Raw genomic sequence first — 15,043 nt, forward strand, 5'->3', positions numbered from 1 at the left:
AGAGCTTTCAACAAAGCATCTCTCGCTTGGAAATCAGGAACCGGTCTGCTTTAAAGATCCCGCATAAGTTCTCGGATCTTCAAAAGCTTTGCAGGGGACGCGACGTCCAATTGTAGCTTAATCTTAGTATTTTGGAGTACACTTGAGGTCATTCCCCTATTTCCAAAGGAAGAAAGAAAAGAGGAAAGCTCCTAGAAGGAATCCATGCTTCATAGCACTCTACGGAAAGTAGCTTAGTCTATCAATTATATAAGAGACGACTCATTAACTATCTAAGACCTCCTCAAGCTTAAATATGGAAAAAATGCTTTTAATATAAGATTTCAATTATAGAATATGAATATCAATATGGCTACTAAAATTCTTCCTAAGTTTTCTTACAAGTAATTGTGTGGCTTCAATTGCCGTGTTAAAACAGTTTTGTTATGTTAGTCTAATTGCGTTAAAACTTACTTAAAAACTTAAAAGAAAAAAAGTGCGGAAAAGTAAAGAAATAACTTGAAAGAAACAAAAATTTATTGTTTGAGAAAACTAAAAAAACGACATCAAAAAGTTCACAATATCAAATAAAAACACATTTAGTTTTTGCAATAAAACCAAAAAAGTAAAGTGAAGGAAAAACAAAATGTTGGGTAAATGTTTTCAATATATTGGTTAATAACACAAAAACAAAAAAACAATTGGAAAAAAAAAAAACTAAGGAAAATATGAAAGAAAAAATCTCAAACGGGATTTGATATGGAAAATCTAAACAATGATGCGGGGTATAAGATGAACTAATACAATATGATATAAGAGGCAAAAAATTATGTATCAAACTAAGAAAAACAGAAATAAACAAAAAAACTAACGGAGCCCGATATAGCAAAAATTCAAATAGTGATGCGTAAACCAATAAAACAGTTTCGCTTGATGTTTATAATATTTATCAGCTTCACGCTTAATGATGTTATACATTTCTACTAGCCTTGTTGTTATTTTTTATTCATGTATTGCATGGTTTTATTTATTTATACCTTATATATATATATATATATATATATTATCTTGAAAGGACCAGACTCGATAAACCGAAATCATAAATATTTTTTTTTATGCCCCACTGCGCCGCAGTGGGTCGAAGACTCCCCACTGCGCCGCAGTGGATATCCTCGGCCAGAACTTGAACAAGCCCCACTGCGCCGTAGTGGGTTCGACACATCTCCCACTGCGCCGCAGTGGGAAGAACCAAAATTGTTTCCGTGGGATTCCACTACGTCGCAGTGGGCAAAGTCACCTCCACTGCGCCGCAGTGGACCACCTGATAGCAACCCTAAAACTCCTTTCGACCATGAACAACTCGTAACCATCAAATTTCGAACCAACAACTGAAAGACACTTTCTAGAGATTTATAACGACTTCATAGACACATTTTAAACACAATTACAACACAGTTTGTTCCATAGTTCTAAGATCAATCCTAACGGGTCATTTACCCGTTTTGGCAACAATAACGCCCAAATGCGACAATACCAACTTCCAAAAACTTTACAACTTGAGCATTTACAAAAATGTTACCGAAACATGACTCCAAAACAAAATGTACCATGAGCCAAAGGAGAGGGACAACTAGGTATCTACACCAAAAGATTGTCATCCATCCAAGGATGACCTAAATACCTTCAAGAACTTCCAAAAGTTACTTCAAGCTCTAATCCAATTTTCTCCAAATCAACAACACTAGTTCCTTCTTCCGGAACTACCTATAAGAGTGTAAACAACTAAAATATAAGCAAAGGCTTAGTGTATATACTTGCATACATTTACGAATACGAAGGAGGGCATAGTACAAGGACTTTCACATGTAACCTATGGCATCGTCATGTCACATTTACATATTCACCTTGCACACAAACAATACATATATGCATCCATATAAGCTAAACAATCATAACAATCATATCTATCGGGATTCTTAGGCCCCGGAGGTTCTTAGGCCTCATAATCACAATGCTCCACATGGGCTTAAGCCACATCAATTACCACACATGGACAAATAAACTTCAACATGGTGGTCAACACCACCATGGACAAAAGCCTTCAACATGATGTGGTCAATTGATCCAACATATACATAAAGGTATGCAAGAATACTCACCTCCTCCGCAACAAAGACAACAAAGCTAAACAATAATGCTCAACAAGCTCAACCTATGATCATATCATAAAATGCATAAGCTTTTATTCACAATTTGACTAGCTTAACCTAGTCATACACACTTACTAGCCTTTTCTAAACCCAAAACCCAACCCATTTGTCATTGAGTTACTTTCATTCTTATAATAACACTAGGTAGCTCATTCTACCATTTTCATCATCTTTTCAATAACTAGCAAAAAGATTCATCTTTTCTCATAACTTCAATTTATCACAAGAGCTTATCAATTTCATAATCAAACACATTATATAACTCAATGACAACTAGGTTAAAAAAGAAATTAGGAAAAATTAACCATAATTCAATTTCTAGCAAAACCCCCAATTTGGTTCATCCATGAACCCTAATTTCAAAGGAAAGATAAAAACTAAATTAAGGGAATTCAATACCTTAAGATTAAATGAGCTAATCCAAGACTTAAATTGAAAATCCTCCTTTCCCCCCTCTTCTTCGAAATTTTCGGCCACCACCACTCAAAACCCACAACCCTAGCTTTTTAATTTCTTGAATGAAGATTATATGATGGTGATGTTTAGTATGATGATTTCCCTTTTTGAATTAGAGAGAATTAAGTTTTTGATTTTGAGAGAAGGGGATGGAATTGCATGAAGATACAGAGATGAGGAGAAGTGAAATATGACTCATAAGTCATATGGATGGCTGGCACTTTCAGGGGATGCCACGACCCATCCCACCTTTTTGTGGGTATTTTACCCGCTATGCGCTAAAGTTTCAACTAAATTAACCCTGTAACTAAAAACAAAATACTATGAAATTAATTTAATGTCAAGACTATAAAAAGGGGTTAATTTCTTTTACCTTAAAATAATTGGGGTGTTACATATCTACATCTATAATACTTTATAAAAGAAACTTGGTTTTTTCCTTTAAGACATTAAGAACTTGAAATGTCTAAATACCCTTTAACTTAAATTTCTAATATTATCGCACGCCCAAATCTCCCACCCAAAACACCCTTTCCCTTCGCTCCAACAACTGTAACCCTCTCTCTCGATCTCCGACCGCCATCACCACTATCACCCCCGTTGCACGCAATCACCACCATTAGAATCGGAAGTTTCTTTTACTGTTTATAATCAAATTTCGGTTATCATCAGTTTCTTCAAGAAGAGAGATTCAATTTTATTTTTATTTTTGGGGTTCATCAATTAGGTTTGATTTCTTTTTTTTTTTCTCAATGAATTCTGATGGTAAATACACATAGTTCAAACACCCATAGCAATTTGTTTAAATTTGTAAGTATATACATTTTTTGTGAATTTATTAAGATACATTTTTTTTTTGGATATAGTTATATACGTCCTTATCACCACCACTGCCATCTGTGCAGCAGACAAATTTATGGTACAATCTTCAATCCCTTTTTTCTAAACTCCATATTTTTCATATTTTACTATCTTTGTATAACAAATTAACAACGAAGACAAAAAGTTTTTCTTTCATCTTAAGGTGATTAATTAGTGTGTTTATAAGTTACCTTTCAGGACATTTTATACTATTTTCATTCTTTTTTTCAATTCCTTTCATCTTAAGGTGTTTAAAAGATATATTTGTTGTTTGTAAAATATTATCTTTCATTTTATGAAGTAATGTGCAAGTGAATGTAGACATATTTTTGCTTTGATTATGAGATGATGCCATTGACTTAGTGACTGATTGATTTTATTATAAGATGAAAAGCTCATCTGATCATGTCTCAAAACTAACGCCTACTAGTTGATGTGTTACGAGAATCTAAGATTGATGCTTGTGTTTTAAAATGTCATGTTGATCAATCCATGCAAGAATGGGGTGCTTGGTTAGTTCATTTTAACTTTTACATATGTAATTTATTTTTCATTTAAAGTTAAGTTACATCTTTCCTTATACGTCATTTACTTATATTTTTAATCAATTAATCTATTTAAGATGCATATAAAATTATTAGTTAATTACAATTTAAATCTTCTACAAAATTATGATTTATTAATAACTATGTTACAAACACTTATTCACTTGAATGTACTAGACTGGTGCCCGCGCAATGCAGCGGCGGTAACGTCGACGGTGATGGTGTGCTTATTAACGTAAAGATAATTTCATTGCGGTCGGAGATGTGATGAATTGTTGCGTGGTATATGTAGGGGGGATGACGACGAATTTTGAGTCAGGATTTTTGCTATGTGTTTCTACGTGGGGGGAGAGATAGATGTTCAATTTCTTTTAAGGACATTTTAGTCACAATCTATAAAATAGAAATAATGATGTATTAAGATGGAGGATAAATGGGTCATTTCAGGTTCTTAAAATTAATGAGGAAGAGGAAAAGTTTCTTTTATAAAGGAGTATAGACTATTAAAACATATGATACATTATGATCTTTCGGTTTCTTTTATCACATACATGAGAGCCATTACCAAAAATCACATGATGTGAAATTTTTTTTTATATAAACACATGTATTGCCGTCCAATATTATTTATTTAATACTATCTCTAATCTCTAAGTATAAAAGAAAAACGTTAATTCATAATTGGAGAAATATGAACTCATAAATGAAATTCAACTTTTAATCAGAGTCATTAGATCAAATGATGATATCATATACTTTTTTATATTTAATTTAATCTAAATAAATTTAAATGATTATTATTTTCTAATTTCAGTTTGTAGACATTAATAATTAATGTTTTTAATGATATAATTATTTTTTTAGATTTAATTTAATTTTAATAAACTTAAATGATTATTATTTTCTTATCTAAGTCGTAGACATTAATAATTAATGTTTTTAATGATTGATTATGAAAACTAATATTTTTATATTTTACATCATTTTTCATCTGTAAAATTAATTTTTGATGTTTTTACAAAAAAATTTTCTTTTTTAATGTAATACGTTTTTATTAGTTTATATTCGTGTATAAAATTTTTATCATATAACGTAATAAAACTTGATTAAGTATTTGGTTTTATATAGTTAATATTTTATTATTTTTTAAATCAATGTTTTGAAGACCGGACTGGATATCAAACCAGCCTTATTAATAAAGAACTAAAAAACAAATATGGAGCATATAGTAAGCTATCATAATTATATATCAAAAAAATAATTGTATGAAAATTGCAATGATATTATGCATAATTTTAAGTTAGATTAATTAACACAACATGCGATATATAGATTGATAATTAAATTGTTTAGTAATTTTAGTGGTAACTAAATTATTTGATTGAAACATTAAAGCACAAGTACAATGACAATGCAGACATATTCAGACGAATAAAAGACATTTAAAGAAATGAAAACCTTACGTAGCGAGACCTCTAATATATGATGTATTTATTTTTTAAATGTCCGATCACTATTAACCGGAATCTAAACGACCACTAATGTAACTTCACGTTTTTTAGTGGTTTAACTCTTATCTGATTAAATATTTGTCACCTTATGATATTATAAAACTTTAACATGTCATTAAATTTATAAGTTTCTCACGTATTACGCGGGTAATAATATAGTATCAATTAAAAATAAAAAAATATGTATTTATTTAAAACCAAATAAAAATATAAAAATGAATATTTATTTTAACACAAATTTATTTGCTTTATTTCTATAAAACCATGGATGGATAATTCGACATACTTAATTTAAATATGGAATGATTGATTTGATTCAAAAAATATGTCTAAAGTCCGTGTTTATTTAGGAAATAATCTTAACTTATCTTAAGTCACACCTTAATATCTTACCTACCTTCCATACAAAAATGCATCTAGATAAAAGGACGGCCAGAAACAGATGGCCAATCAACATAACATGGCTTTGCTGGCAGCCAATGATACGCCTTATTTACACCGATGCCACTCCTTCCTTCCTTCTTCAATTTACGTTCAACACCTTTGTGTTTTTTCTTTTTCACGTTTAAGGACAACAATTTATGGTTATGACAACTACAATAACACCCCTTAATCTTACATGTATAGATCCAAATACAGACAGTGACATCAATATGGCTTATAAATCCAGATGCATACAGCATCCTTGAAGCTCTATAGAGAAAGCAACTTTGAAAACGATGTTGGAGTCTTATAGTGGCGTATAAAAAAATAACACAATATACTCTGAGTTATAGTTTTATTTATTATAAACAAACATAAGAAAAACTTTACATAAATCTCAATACTAATTAATTATATTGGGATATACTTATTGAATTCATACTACTGTATTTATCGATATATATATAAATAAAATGAGTAACACACATTAAAGTATTTCATATGATGATCGATAAGTCAATAACTATGAAGCATGAAAATTTTACTTTGTATTAATCATAGCCTTAAGCTTACTTTTAACAAAATCTTCAAATTAATAGCTTAATATAGTTTTTTGAGTAAGATTGAACCGAGACTTAAATTTGCTTATCAAATTGGGCTTTGAATCAAAGCTTTATATTTCGAATTTGGTAATGTAGTTGAGCTGAAGCCAGATAGTCATCATCAACTTGACTCGCATAATAATTATAATTGAAATCCACAAAAGATAAATGTAATATATCGTATGTCACCACCATTGCTATGTTTAATGTTTTATCCAAAAGAATACAAACATATATAGTGTGAATAAAGTTAAGTGCTCATTTTGTAACTTGAGAATGTCAAAGGATTCATGTATAAAAGAGCATGGATATCTGGCCTACCTTGTTTGCCTTTATATTACATTAAAAATTAAATTTGATTAAAATAATCGCATAAACCTACGATTTCTGCCTATAAATACCCCCCATCTAACCCCCTTGCAAACCTTCTTTTGCCAATCCTTTGGTTAACTCTACCTACCCTACCACTTTGTTCATCCCATCACCAACAGGTATCATTTCTTCTCTATCTCTTCTTTTTCATTTCATTTATCTTTTACAAGTAATAGTTTTATTTTATTTATTAATTTAATAGTTTGATTGTAACAATCATTTATTCTTCTTTTAATATTAACATCATCCTGATTATGGTATTAATATATATATATATTTATTTGTGAATCCTTGCAGATAATTTGAACCTATTTCCATATTCCAATCAGTTTATTTTAATCAGATCTTATCAGTTTAAAGTTAGGGTTTCTGAAATAATTACTTGAAAATTATTTAAATGAGTTACACTTATTTATGACGTATGCTATATTGATGCATCGGATCCGAATTCTACACTCATTTTCCGTCGTCTTTTTGTACTGGTTTCACGAGCTTTCATGAATCTCCCTTAATCATTTCGTATCCGTATTTGAAATCCTTAGAATTTTTATTCTTTGTTATAATTATTATTTGATTAAAATCAATTTTGAAAACCCTAAATTCTAAACAAAACTACATATTTTCCCCAATTTACATCTCAATGGCATCTCCGCAACGGAAACAGTCTCCAAACACCACAGGATCAGACGGAGACACGAGGTACGCGAACCTTGATGAAAGGAAAAGAAAGAGGATGATATCCAACAGGGAATCGGCTCGGAGGTCACGTGCAAAGAAGCAGCAACGTCTAGATGAACTACTCGGTGAAATCAGTCAGTTACAGAACGATAACAACACGATAATGAGAAAAGTTGATGGGGCAACCCAAATGTTTGTTGGTGCAGAGTCTCAGAACAATGTTTTGAGGGCTCAGCTTACGGAATTGACTGACAGGTTGCATTCTTTGAACTCGGTTTTGCATATTGCTCAAGAAGTTAGTGGTTTGACTATGGATATTCCTGAGATTCCTGATACATTGTTGGAACCGTGGAAGCTTCCTTGCTCGGTTCAGCCTATCACAGCATCATCTTTCGATATGAATATGTTCTAGAGTATCTGATCAAGTCCCTGCCTATCGTGTCGTGTCAGTGGGTCTGAGTTTGGTTATATGTAATTGTGTTTCTGGTAGCTATAATAATAATAATGCTAGTTAGGCAGGCTTGTTTCTGTGATATATGGGATCCGAAAGAAAATGGTGTTTAGTAGTATGTGATTTTATTAGGTTTGGATTGCAATATATAATCTACTATTTTTTGTGTACTTGTTGATGATGTTTATATGAGGGATTATATAGCAATTGGTCTTATCATTCTTATGTGGGATTTTATTATCTGCCAATCTTCAGTTATTTCTATAGATCAAATGCTTGAAAGAAAGCTATAAGTCGATTCTCGGAAGGTATTTTGCTTGCCAAATGCCAGATACAATAAAGTGCTTGGTAAAGTCGTACAAAAAAGTTTCTAATTCTTAATGTGATTAACAAACAAGTGCAGAAAATCCCTGTTATAACATTATACTTTTGTAACAAAATGACAAATTTGAAGAAATTCACAATTGGAAACATGCTGCACTCAACACATTTACTAGTGTCTTCCAACATAAGATATACAAAAACTGAGTTAATAACCATAGTAGTGTATTCACAAAAATATTTACTTAAATGGTGTACTTTATATACTATTTACAAAAATAGTGTATTTTTATTACTTTTATCTATTTTTAATTTACACTTCATGTGCAAAATTGCAAAATCTTCGATCCGCCGTCTCCTTTAATTCTTTTTTTTAGTCACCATATCACCCGATCTTCAAACATTGCAACTTTGTTATGATTGTACATTTGTACCTATAATTTTAGTTTGGGTTTGTTTGGTTTTTTTAAGATTTAAAAAGGGGAAATATATATTAGTCCAAGTATTTTTGATGATTGTACCTAGAATTTCTGTTCTGTACATTTGTACCTCTAATTTCTGCTAAAATCTATTCATATTATTGTTGTTGTTGTATTTACCGGCGGTGGCTCTTGGCCCCGGATGAGATATATACTCGTATAATATATGTATGTATACATTGTTTTGTTTGTGTAATGATGCTTTACTTGAGAAGTTAAATGATATGAGCAAGCGATATATAGAGAGAAAACGAATTAAGAAAGAAACAACTCAAACAAGTTCAGCAAGGAAAAGTTAATTGAGATTGAAATACAACTTTCTTTAAATCTTTGATTCGGAACTATTTCATAGATAAGATGCTATGATATGAAATGGATGGATCTGGTATTCAAGTGATAAAAACACCATTTTGGTAAAAAAAATAAAATTGAAAAGTACATCATTTGATAAATAATTTATAAAATATACCATTTTGGTAAATATATTTTTCAAGTACATCATTTTAGTTAAAAACTCTACAAAATTATAGAGTCTTCACTGTTATATCTTCTCAAATCAAGCTTCATTGACCACCATCTTCTTAGCCATCTAGTAAATCATCTCACCAGTTTTTTCAATCAAACGCTTTGCTTATTGGACATTGGGTATTACTTCGAACGTGAGTTTCTGCAATGACCTTTATGTTTTCAGTAACAGTATTAGTTGAAATAAATGAAATTTTAAACAATTGTCCGATTTCCCTCAGTACATGGTTCAACTATGATTTGTAGCAAAAACAAAAGCGAAAGCAAAATATACCCCGGTTAACGTTACCACATTTTGTTTACTCGAATCATATTTGGTTTTATTTCATGTCAAGAGTTCTGTATACCACATCTTTATATATTCGATGTCCTCACAAATTTGTATGCTCGAACTGTCTGTTGTAAAACAATATATTTATCTTTAGACAACCCAGATTGATAATCATGCATGTATATAAGGCCGCTCACTAAGCTCACGTCGACAGGGTCTTCGACCGCTCGTCGACGAGGACAACATAGGGAGCAACTTCGTCGATAGCTTCTTCCTTCGTTTCCTTTCGATCGGTCGATGCTCATTGACGAGGAGAGGAGCGTGTTTGTGGGACCAATTCCAACGTTAACGGCTACACTTTTGTTTTTTTTGTTTTTTTTTAAAATCAAACGGCTAGATTTATAAAAAAAAAAAACCTCCTCTATAAAAACCAACTTCTATTCAACCATTCTCATCTCATTCACGTCTTTTCACTCATATTTTTATACATAACAACACACACTCTATACATTTTCACATAATATGTCGAGTTCCGACGAAGATTCAGTTTCATACATGAGTAAGTATACAATAGATGCCGAAATGTTAAACACTTTCGTTACTTTAATCGAAGATGAAGAAGCAGAAGCAGAGAGCTTCAGAATGGCAATCATACCAAGAAGAACAATAATTAGAAACCATGTGGAAGCCTCCACACGTTTATACAATCATTACTTTGCCCCGCAACCCGTTTACCCTGCCGATTATTTTAGAAGGCGTTTTCGAATGCCAAAAGAAATGTTTCTTCGTATAGTAAACGATATATATCACTTTGACGTCGTACAACCATTACCAAAACACTTTGTATTCTTCCACAACGCTCTAACCGACGCTGTGGGTCGCCCGACGTTAAATATTTTTCAAAAATGTACTTCCGCTATACGCCAGCTGGCTTATGCTTCTACTGCTGACCAGTTAGATGAATACCTCGAAATGGGTTCTCAAACGTCTACCGATTCGTTGAACTACTTCTGCAAATGTGTTGTTCAGTTATATCACTCAGAGTTTTTGAGAAAACCGACACAAGAAGATGTTAACCGCGTGACCGCTAAACACGAGGCGGTGCATGGTTTTTCGGGTATGCTTGAAAGCGTTGATTGTATGCATTGGGCTTGGAGAAACTGCCCAACGGCATGGCAAGGCCAATACACTCGTGGTGACAAAGGACATCCGACGATTATACTTGAAGCGGTTGCTTCATATGATTTGTGGATTTAGCATGCTTACTTTGGACCCGCTGGTTCGAACAACGACATCAACGTCTTTAATGAATCTGGCTTGTTCGACCAACTTCTCCAAGATAGAGCTCCTGCGGTAAATTTCACCGTTAATGGCCAACAATTTACAAAGGGTTATTATCTAGCTGATGGTATCTATCCAGAATGCACTACACTTGTCAAGTCTTTCAAGTGTCCCATGGACCCTAAGACCTCTAAATTCAAACGCTTCCAAGAGTCTGCAAGAAAAGACGTGGAGCGTGCTTTTGGGGTACTTCAAGGCCGATAGAGAATCCTTCAACAGGGTGCGCGTCCATTAAGTATTAACAAAATTAAACACATCATGTACTCTTATATGTTGTTGCACAACATGGTCGTTGAATATAATGGGCGTGCAATCAGTCCTTTGGATTTGGAGCTAATTCCCGATACCCCGCCAACAAGTTCTTGGGACGAACGTGTAGACATTCAGTAACGTATGACAGGGGAGTTACGTGATAGGGCGACACACAACCGTCTAAGAGGCGCCCTAGTCGAGCATATTTGGAACTTGCCGGAAAACGAACGTGAACGTTAAGTGTAGTGTTTTTTTTAATTGTGTTTTTTTAGTTAATAAATGTAATGTATTGTTTTTTTTTAAATAAATGTATTGTGTTTTTTTTTAATTAATGTAATGTGTTTTTTTTAATAAATGTAGTGTGCTTTTTTAATAATTAATTTTAAATAAATGTTGAATTATTTATTTTTTATTTAAATATAAAATAAAATAAATAAAAAGTGTGGAAGAGGGGTTATAGGGAGTGATTGTGAAAGAGGTGCATGAAGAGAGAGAAAAACTGATGTGGCAGTGTGGAAGAGGTGTGGAAGAGACTTAGCTTAGGGAGAGGCCTAAGTAACAAGTAATCTATTTTAATTCTTGAATCTAACATTTTTTATTTTTTTTTTTACTTTTGAGCTAAATTCTCATTGCAAAATTTATATCTCAATAAGGACATAAAATATTAAATGTGATTATTGAAATATATTTTGTAAATATCTTTTACTAGATACATAAGTATTTAGGGTCGTTCATATTATGGTCCAAACCGAGAAAACTAAGAAACCGGAACGATTTTGGACCAAAACCGAGTAGAACTGAGATCATGGGTCCGGTCCACGGTTCCTTAATTTCATGTCATTCGGTCCTCGGTTCGTTCCATGTTTAAACCGAGAAAACCTTCGGTTTGGACCGAACCGAGGTATATGCTGCCTATAATTCAAAATTTTAAATATTCAATATAAGTTTAAGCAGGGATTTTGAGACTTTTTAATTGTGACAAGTATTTTTCTTATTATTTGGTATTTTTGAAACTTTATTTGCTACTGAGATTGACACTTTCTGTACTATTGAGCTTAATCTTATTTTTTTAAGCATTTTTGTTATTGTGAATGCAAATTATGAATGCATAAATATTAGCTTGTACTCAGGTCAGAGACGCAGCCACACAGGTACTCAGCTCTGGTACTAGCTCTGGTATTGTAGTGTGTATGATTGTATCAAATTATATAGAAATTGTTGGTCTGGTCTAAAGTTAAAGTTTAAAATGGACATGTATGGATTTGGGTACAAGTAGTCAAACTTGTAAAAGCTTGTAATGTATTAATATTATATCAAAACTCCAAAAGTCATTGTCCATATTTTCGTGTTGCATACTTGTTTCGCTGCAATCTGCATTAGTACACTAGTACATTGGGCATTTTGCTATATGGCTTGGATTCTTGACTTCTTGTTAAAACTCAAAAACATATATGTATGATATATCCCTTATAAATATTTCTAGATAAGCAACTTGCTTACATTATTATTCATGAATGACAAAAACTCAAAAAGTATGGCTGAAATCAAACAAACATGACTAAAAATAAAGCCTAACACTTGGTCCTCGATCCAACCTTTTAGACCCGAAAACCGAATATAAACCGAGCATGGACCGAACCGAAGACATCGGTCCGGTCCTCGGTTCTAAATTTCTGAACAAACGGTCCTCGGTTCAGTCTTGTACAAGTCTGGTTCGGCCTGGTTCTTGGACCGTGAACACCCCTATAAGTATTAGTAACAAACAAACACTTAAAATATTTGGCGAACATTGTTTAATGCTTTTAAATCGAAATTCCTGATATTTGTTAAAATTTACTATAACAACCAATGTACCGAACATAGAAGACAAAACAATTCATAACATAATAAAATCAAAAAACCCTAAAAATGAATCATTTTATTAAGTAACAGAATTACCAATAAAAATACCATAAAGTACATCTAAAGAACATAGATTCTTAGTCGGGCATCACAAATGCTAATAGACCCAGATTTCTCGTTGAATAACTTGGACATAACTCACACTATTACCACATAATCCAGGTGGAAAACCTTATTGAAGGGAAAGACAAAGTAGTCGAAAGATCCTGGTGATAGGAGACGATGGTAGAAGAAAGGTTCCCAGCGACAAGCTATCGCTGGGAAACATATCTTCATACGCAAGATACACATTGCACATCCCCTTGTATTCGGTGAGACACTCCAAGGTTTTCATAATAATCATAAGTTTTATCAACTTTCTGTGCCAGTGCAGAAGAGGAAGACATCGCCTCGATCTCCGGGACACCAATTGGGTCGTCGACACACGCCCTTCAGTGGTGTTTTCCTTTTCTATACCGACGCCGGAAGTTAAAAAAATATGTTTTTTATGAAAACCCTCAATGTTTCACCAAACACAAAGGGTTGTGCGGCGTGTAACCAGCATGTGAAAATATGTTTTCTATCGATCGCCGGTCGCTGATAACCTTTCTTTCACATCACATCCTGATTGATAATTTTGTATGCTCAAGCTGATTGAGTTGTTGAAAAAGATATTAATCTTAACATATAAGTGTTCCTTATATGTATACAATAATAATCTATCTATTTTAGTTTTTGATTCTAACATTTTTTTTTTTTTTTTTACTTTGGAGCTCAATTTTAATTGCAAAATTTATATCTAATAATGACGTATAATTTAAAACTAGATTTTAGATATGTGTCAAATACATAGGTTTTACAACATTATCAATATAAAATCTAATATATGGAACAAAAAAAATACTTATACGTTAAATATAAAAATATACTTAAAAAAAAATGTGATATTTAAATATAAATACCGAATATTAAATCTTTCAAGACCGAGTTCTTATTAATGTTTTATAAAAAAATTATTGTATTTTCGTTAGTCATAGTTATTAAAAAACAATAAAAAAAAACAGCTGGTTCGTGGGGTTTTTAATTATTTTAGGTGTTGTGATTTTATTTGTAAGGTTTGGTTTATATAAGAAGCACTTGTATCCTAAATATATTTTGATTCCAATTATTAAAATGATTATCCTTCTTATAGCCTGATTACAATTACTAATTATAGTTATATTTTGTTATTACATAGACATTTGACAATAAACTATTAATTATTTTTAAATTGGGTTAAAGTGTAAATTTGTGATAAAAACAAAAAAATGTAAATTAATATAGACATTTGTTGATTAATTTAATTTTGAGAAATTGAGGGTTGTGATTTAGGTCACTTGTTTTTTTTATATATTAATATGTGATTATTGAAATACATTTTGTATATATCTTTAATAGATTCATAAGTATTGTTACAAATAAATACTTAAAATATTTGATAAACATTAGACAAAATCAATAATCCCTAAATAAGGTTTCTGAAAACTTTTTTGAATAAAAAGATAGAGTAGAAATATCTTGGTGATAAAGAAGGCGATGGCTGATGAAAGGTTCCCTGCGACAGACGATCATTAGATAACATATCTTCAGACGTCGGATACACGTCGCACAAACACTTTGGGTTATCATAATAACTATATACTTTATCAACTTCCCGGTGCAGGTGCAAGTGCAAAAGAGGACGTCGCCACGAAAAGGGTATGCGCCCGCGCCCATCTGGTGTCGTGGCAATTGAGGTGGTGAGAAGTACACAAAAGGTGGATTTCAGAAATTCATCTTCTTTTACGTACGCCTCGCCACCTCAATCCTTACTACACCAACGGGGCCACCGACGCCTGAGCTTTCA

General features: G+C 32.2%; 2 protein-coding genes across 2 annotated transcripts; both read left to right on the top strand.

Moving 5' to 3' along the window:
- The first annotated feature begins 7,020 nt into the window (after positions 1-7,020).
- LOC122592552 (bZIP transcription factor 53) lies at positions 7,021-8,258 on the top strand. Its single transcript, XM_043764812.1, has 2 exons — positions 7,021-7,078; positions 7,257-8,258. The coding sequence occupies exon 2, from the start codon at positions 7,600-7,602 to the stop codon at positions 8,047-8,049; it is 450 nt and encodes a 149-aa protein (XP_043620747.1). The 5' UTR covers positions 7,021-7,078; positions 7,257-7,599; the 3' UTR covers positions 8,050-8,258.
- A 1,948-nt stretch (positions 8,259-10,206) lies between these two features.
- Positions 10,207-11,229, top strand: LOC122592123. Its single transcript, XM_043764332.1, has 2 exons — positions 10,207-10,914; positions 11,074-11,229. Exons 1-2 carry the CDS (start codon positions 10,207-10,209, stop codon positions 11,227-11,229), a joined length of 864 nt encoding a protein of 287 aa, XP_043620267.1.
- Positions 11,230-15,043: the final 3,814 nt, after the last annotated feature.

The sequence above is a fragment of the Erigeron canadensis genome, chromosome 3, assembly GCF_010389155.1.
Source record: "Erigeron canadensis isolate Cc75 chromosome 3, C_canadensis_v1, whole genome shotgun sequence".
Lineage (NCBI taxonomy): Eukaryota > Viridiplantae > Streptophyta > Magnoliopsida > Asterales > Asteraceae > Erigeron > Erigeron canadensis.

Coding starts and splice junctions, on each gene's coding strand:
- LOC122592552 (XM_043764812.1), top strand. CDS start 7,600: ATGGCATCTCCGCAACGGAAACAGTCTCCAAACACCACAGGATCAGAC.
- LOC122592123 (XM_043764332.1), top strand. CDS start 10,207: ATGTCGAGTTCCGACGAAGATTCAGTTTCATACATGAGTAAGTATACA. Junction 10,915..11,073: donor CGACGATTATACTTGAAGCG/GTTGCTTCATAT, acceptor CAATTTACAAAG/GGTTATTATCTAGCTGATGG.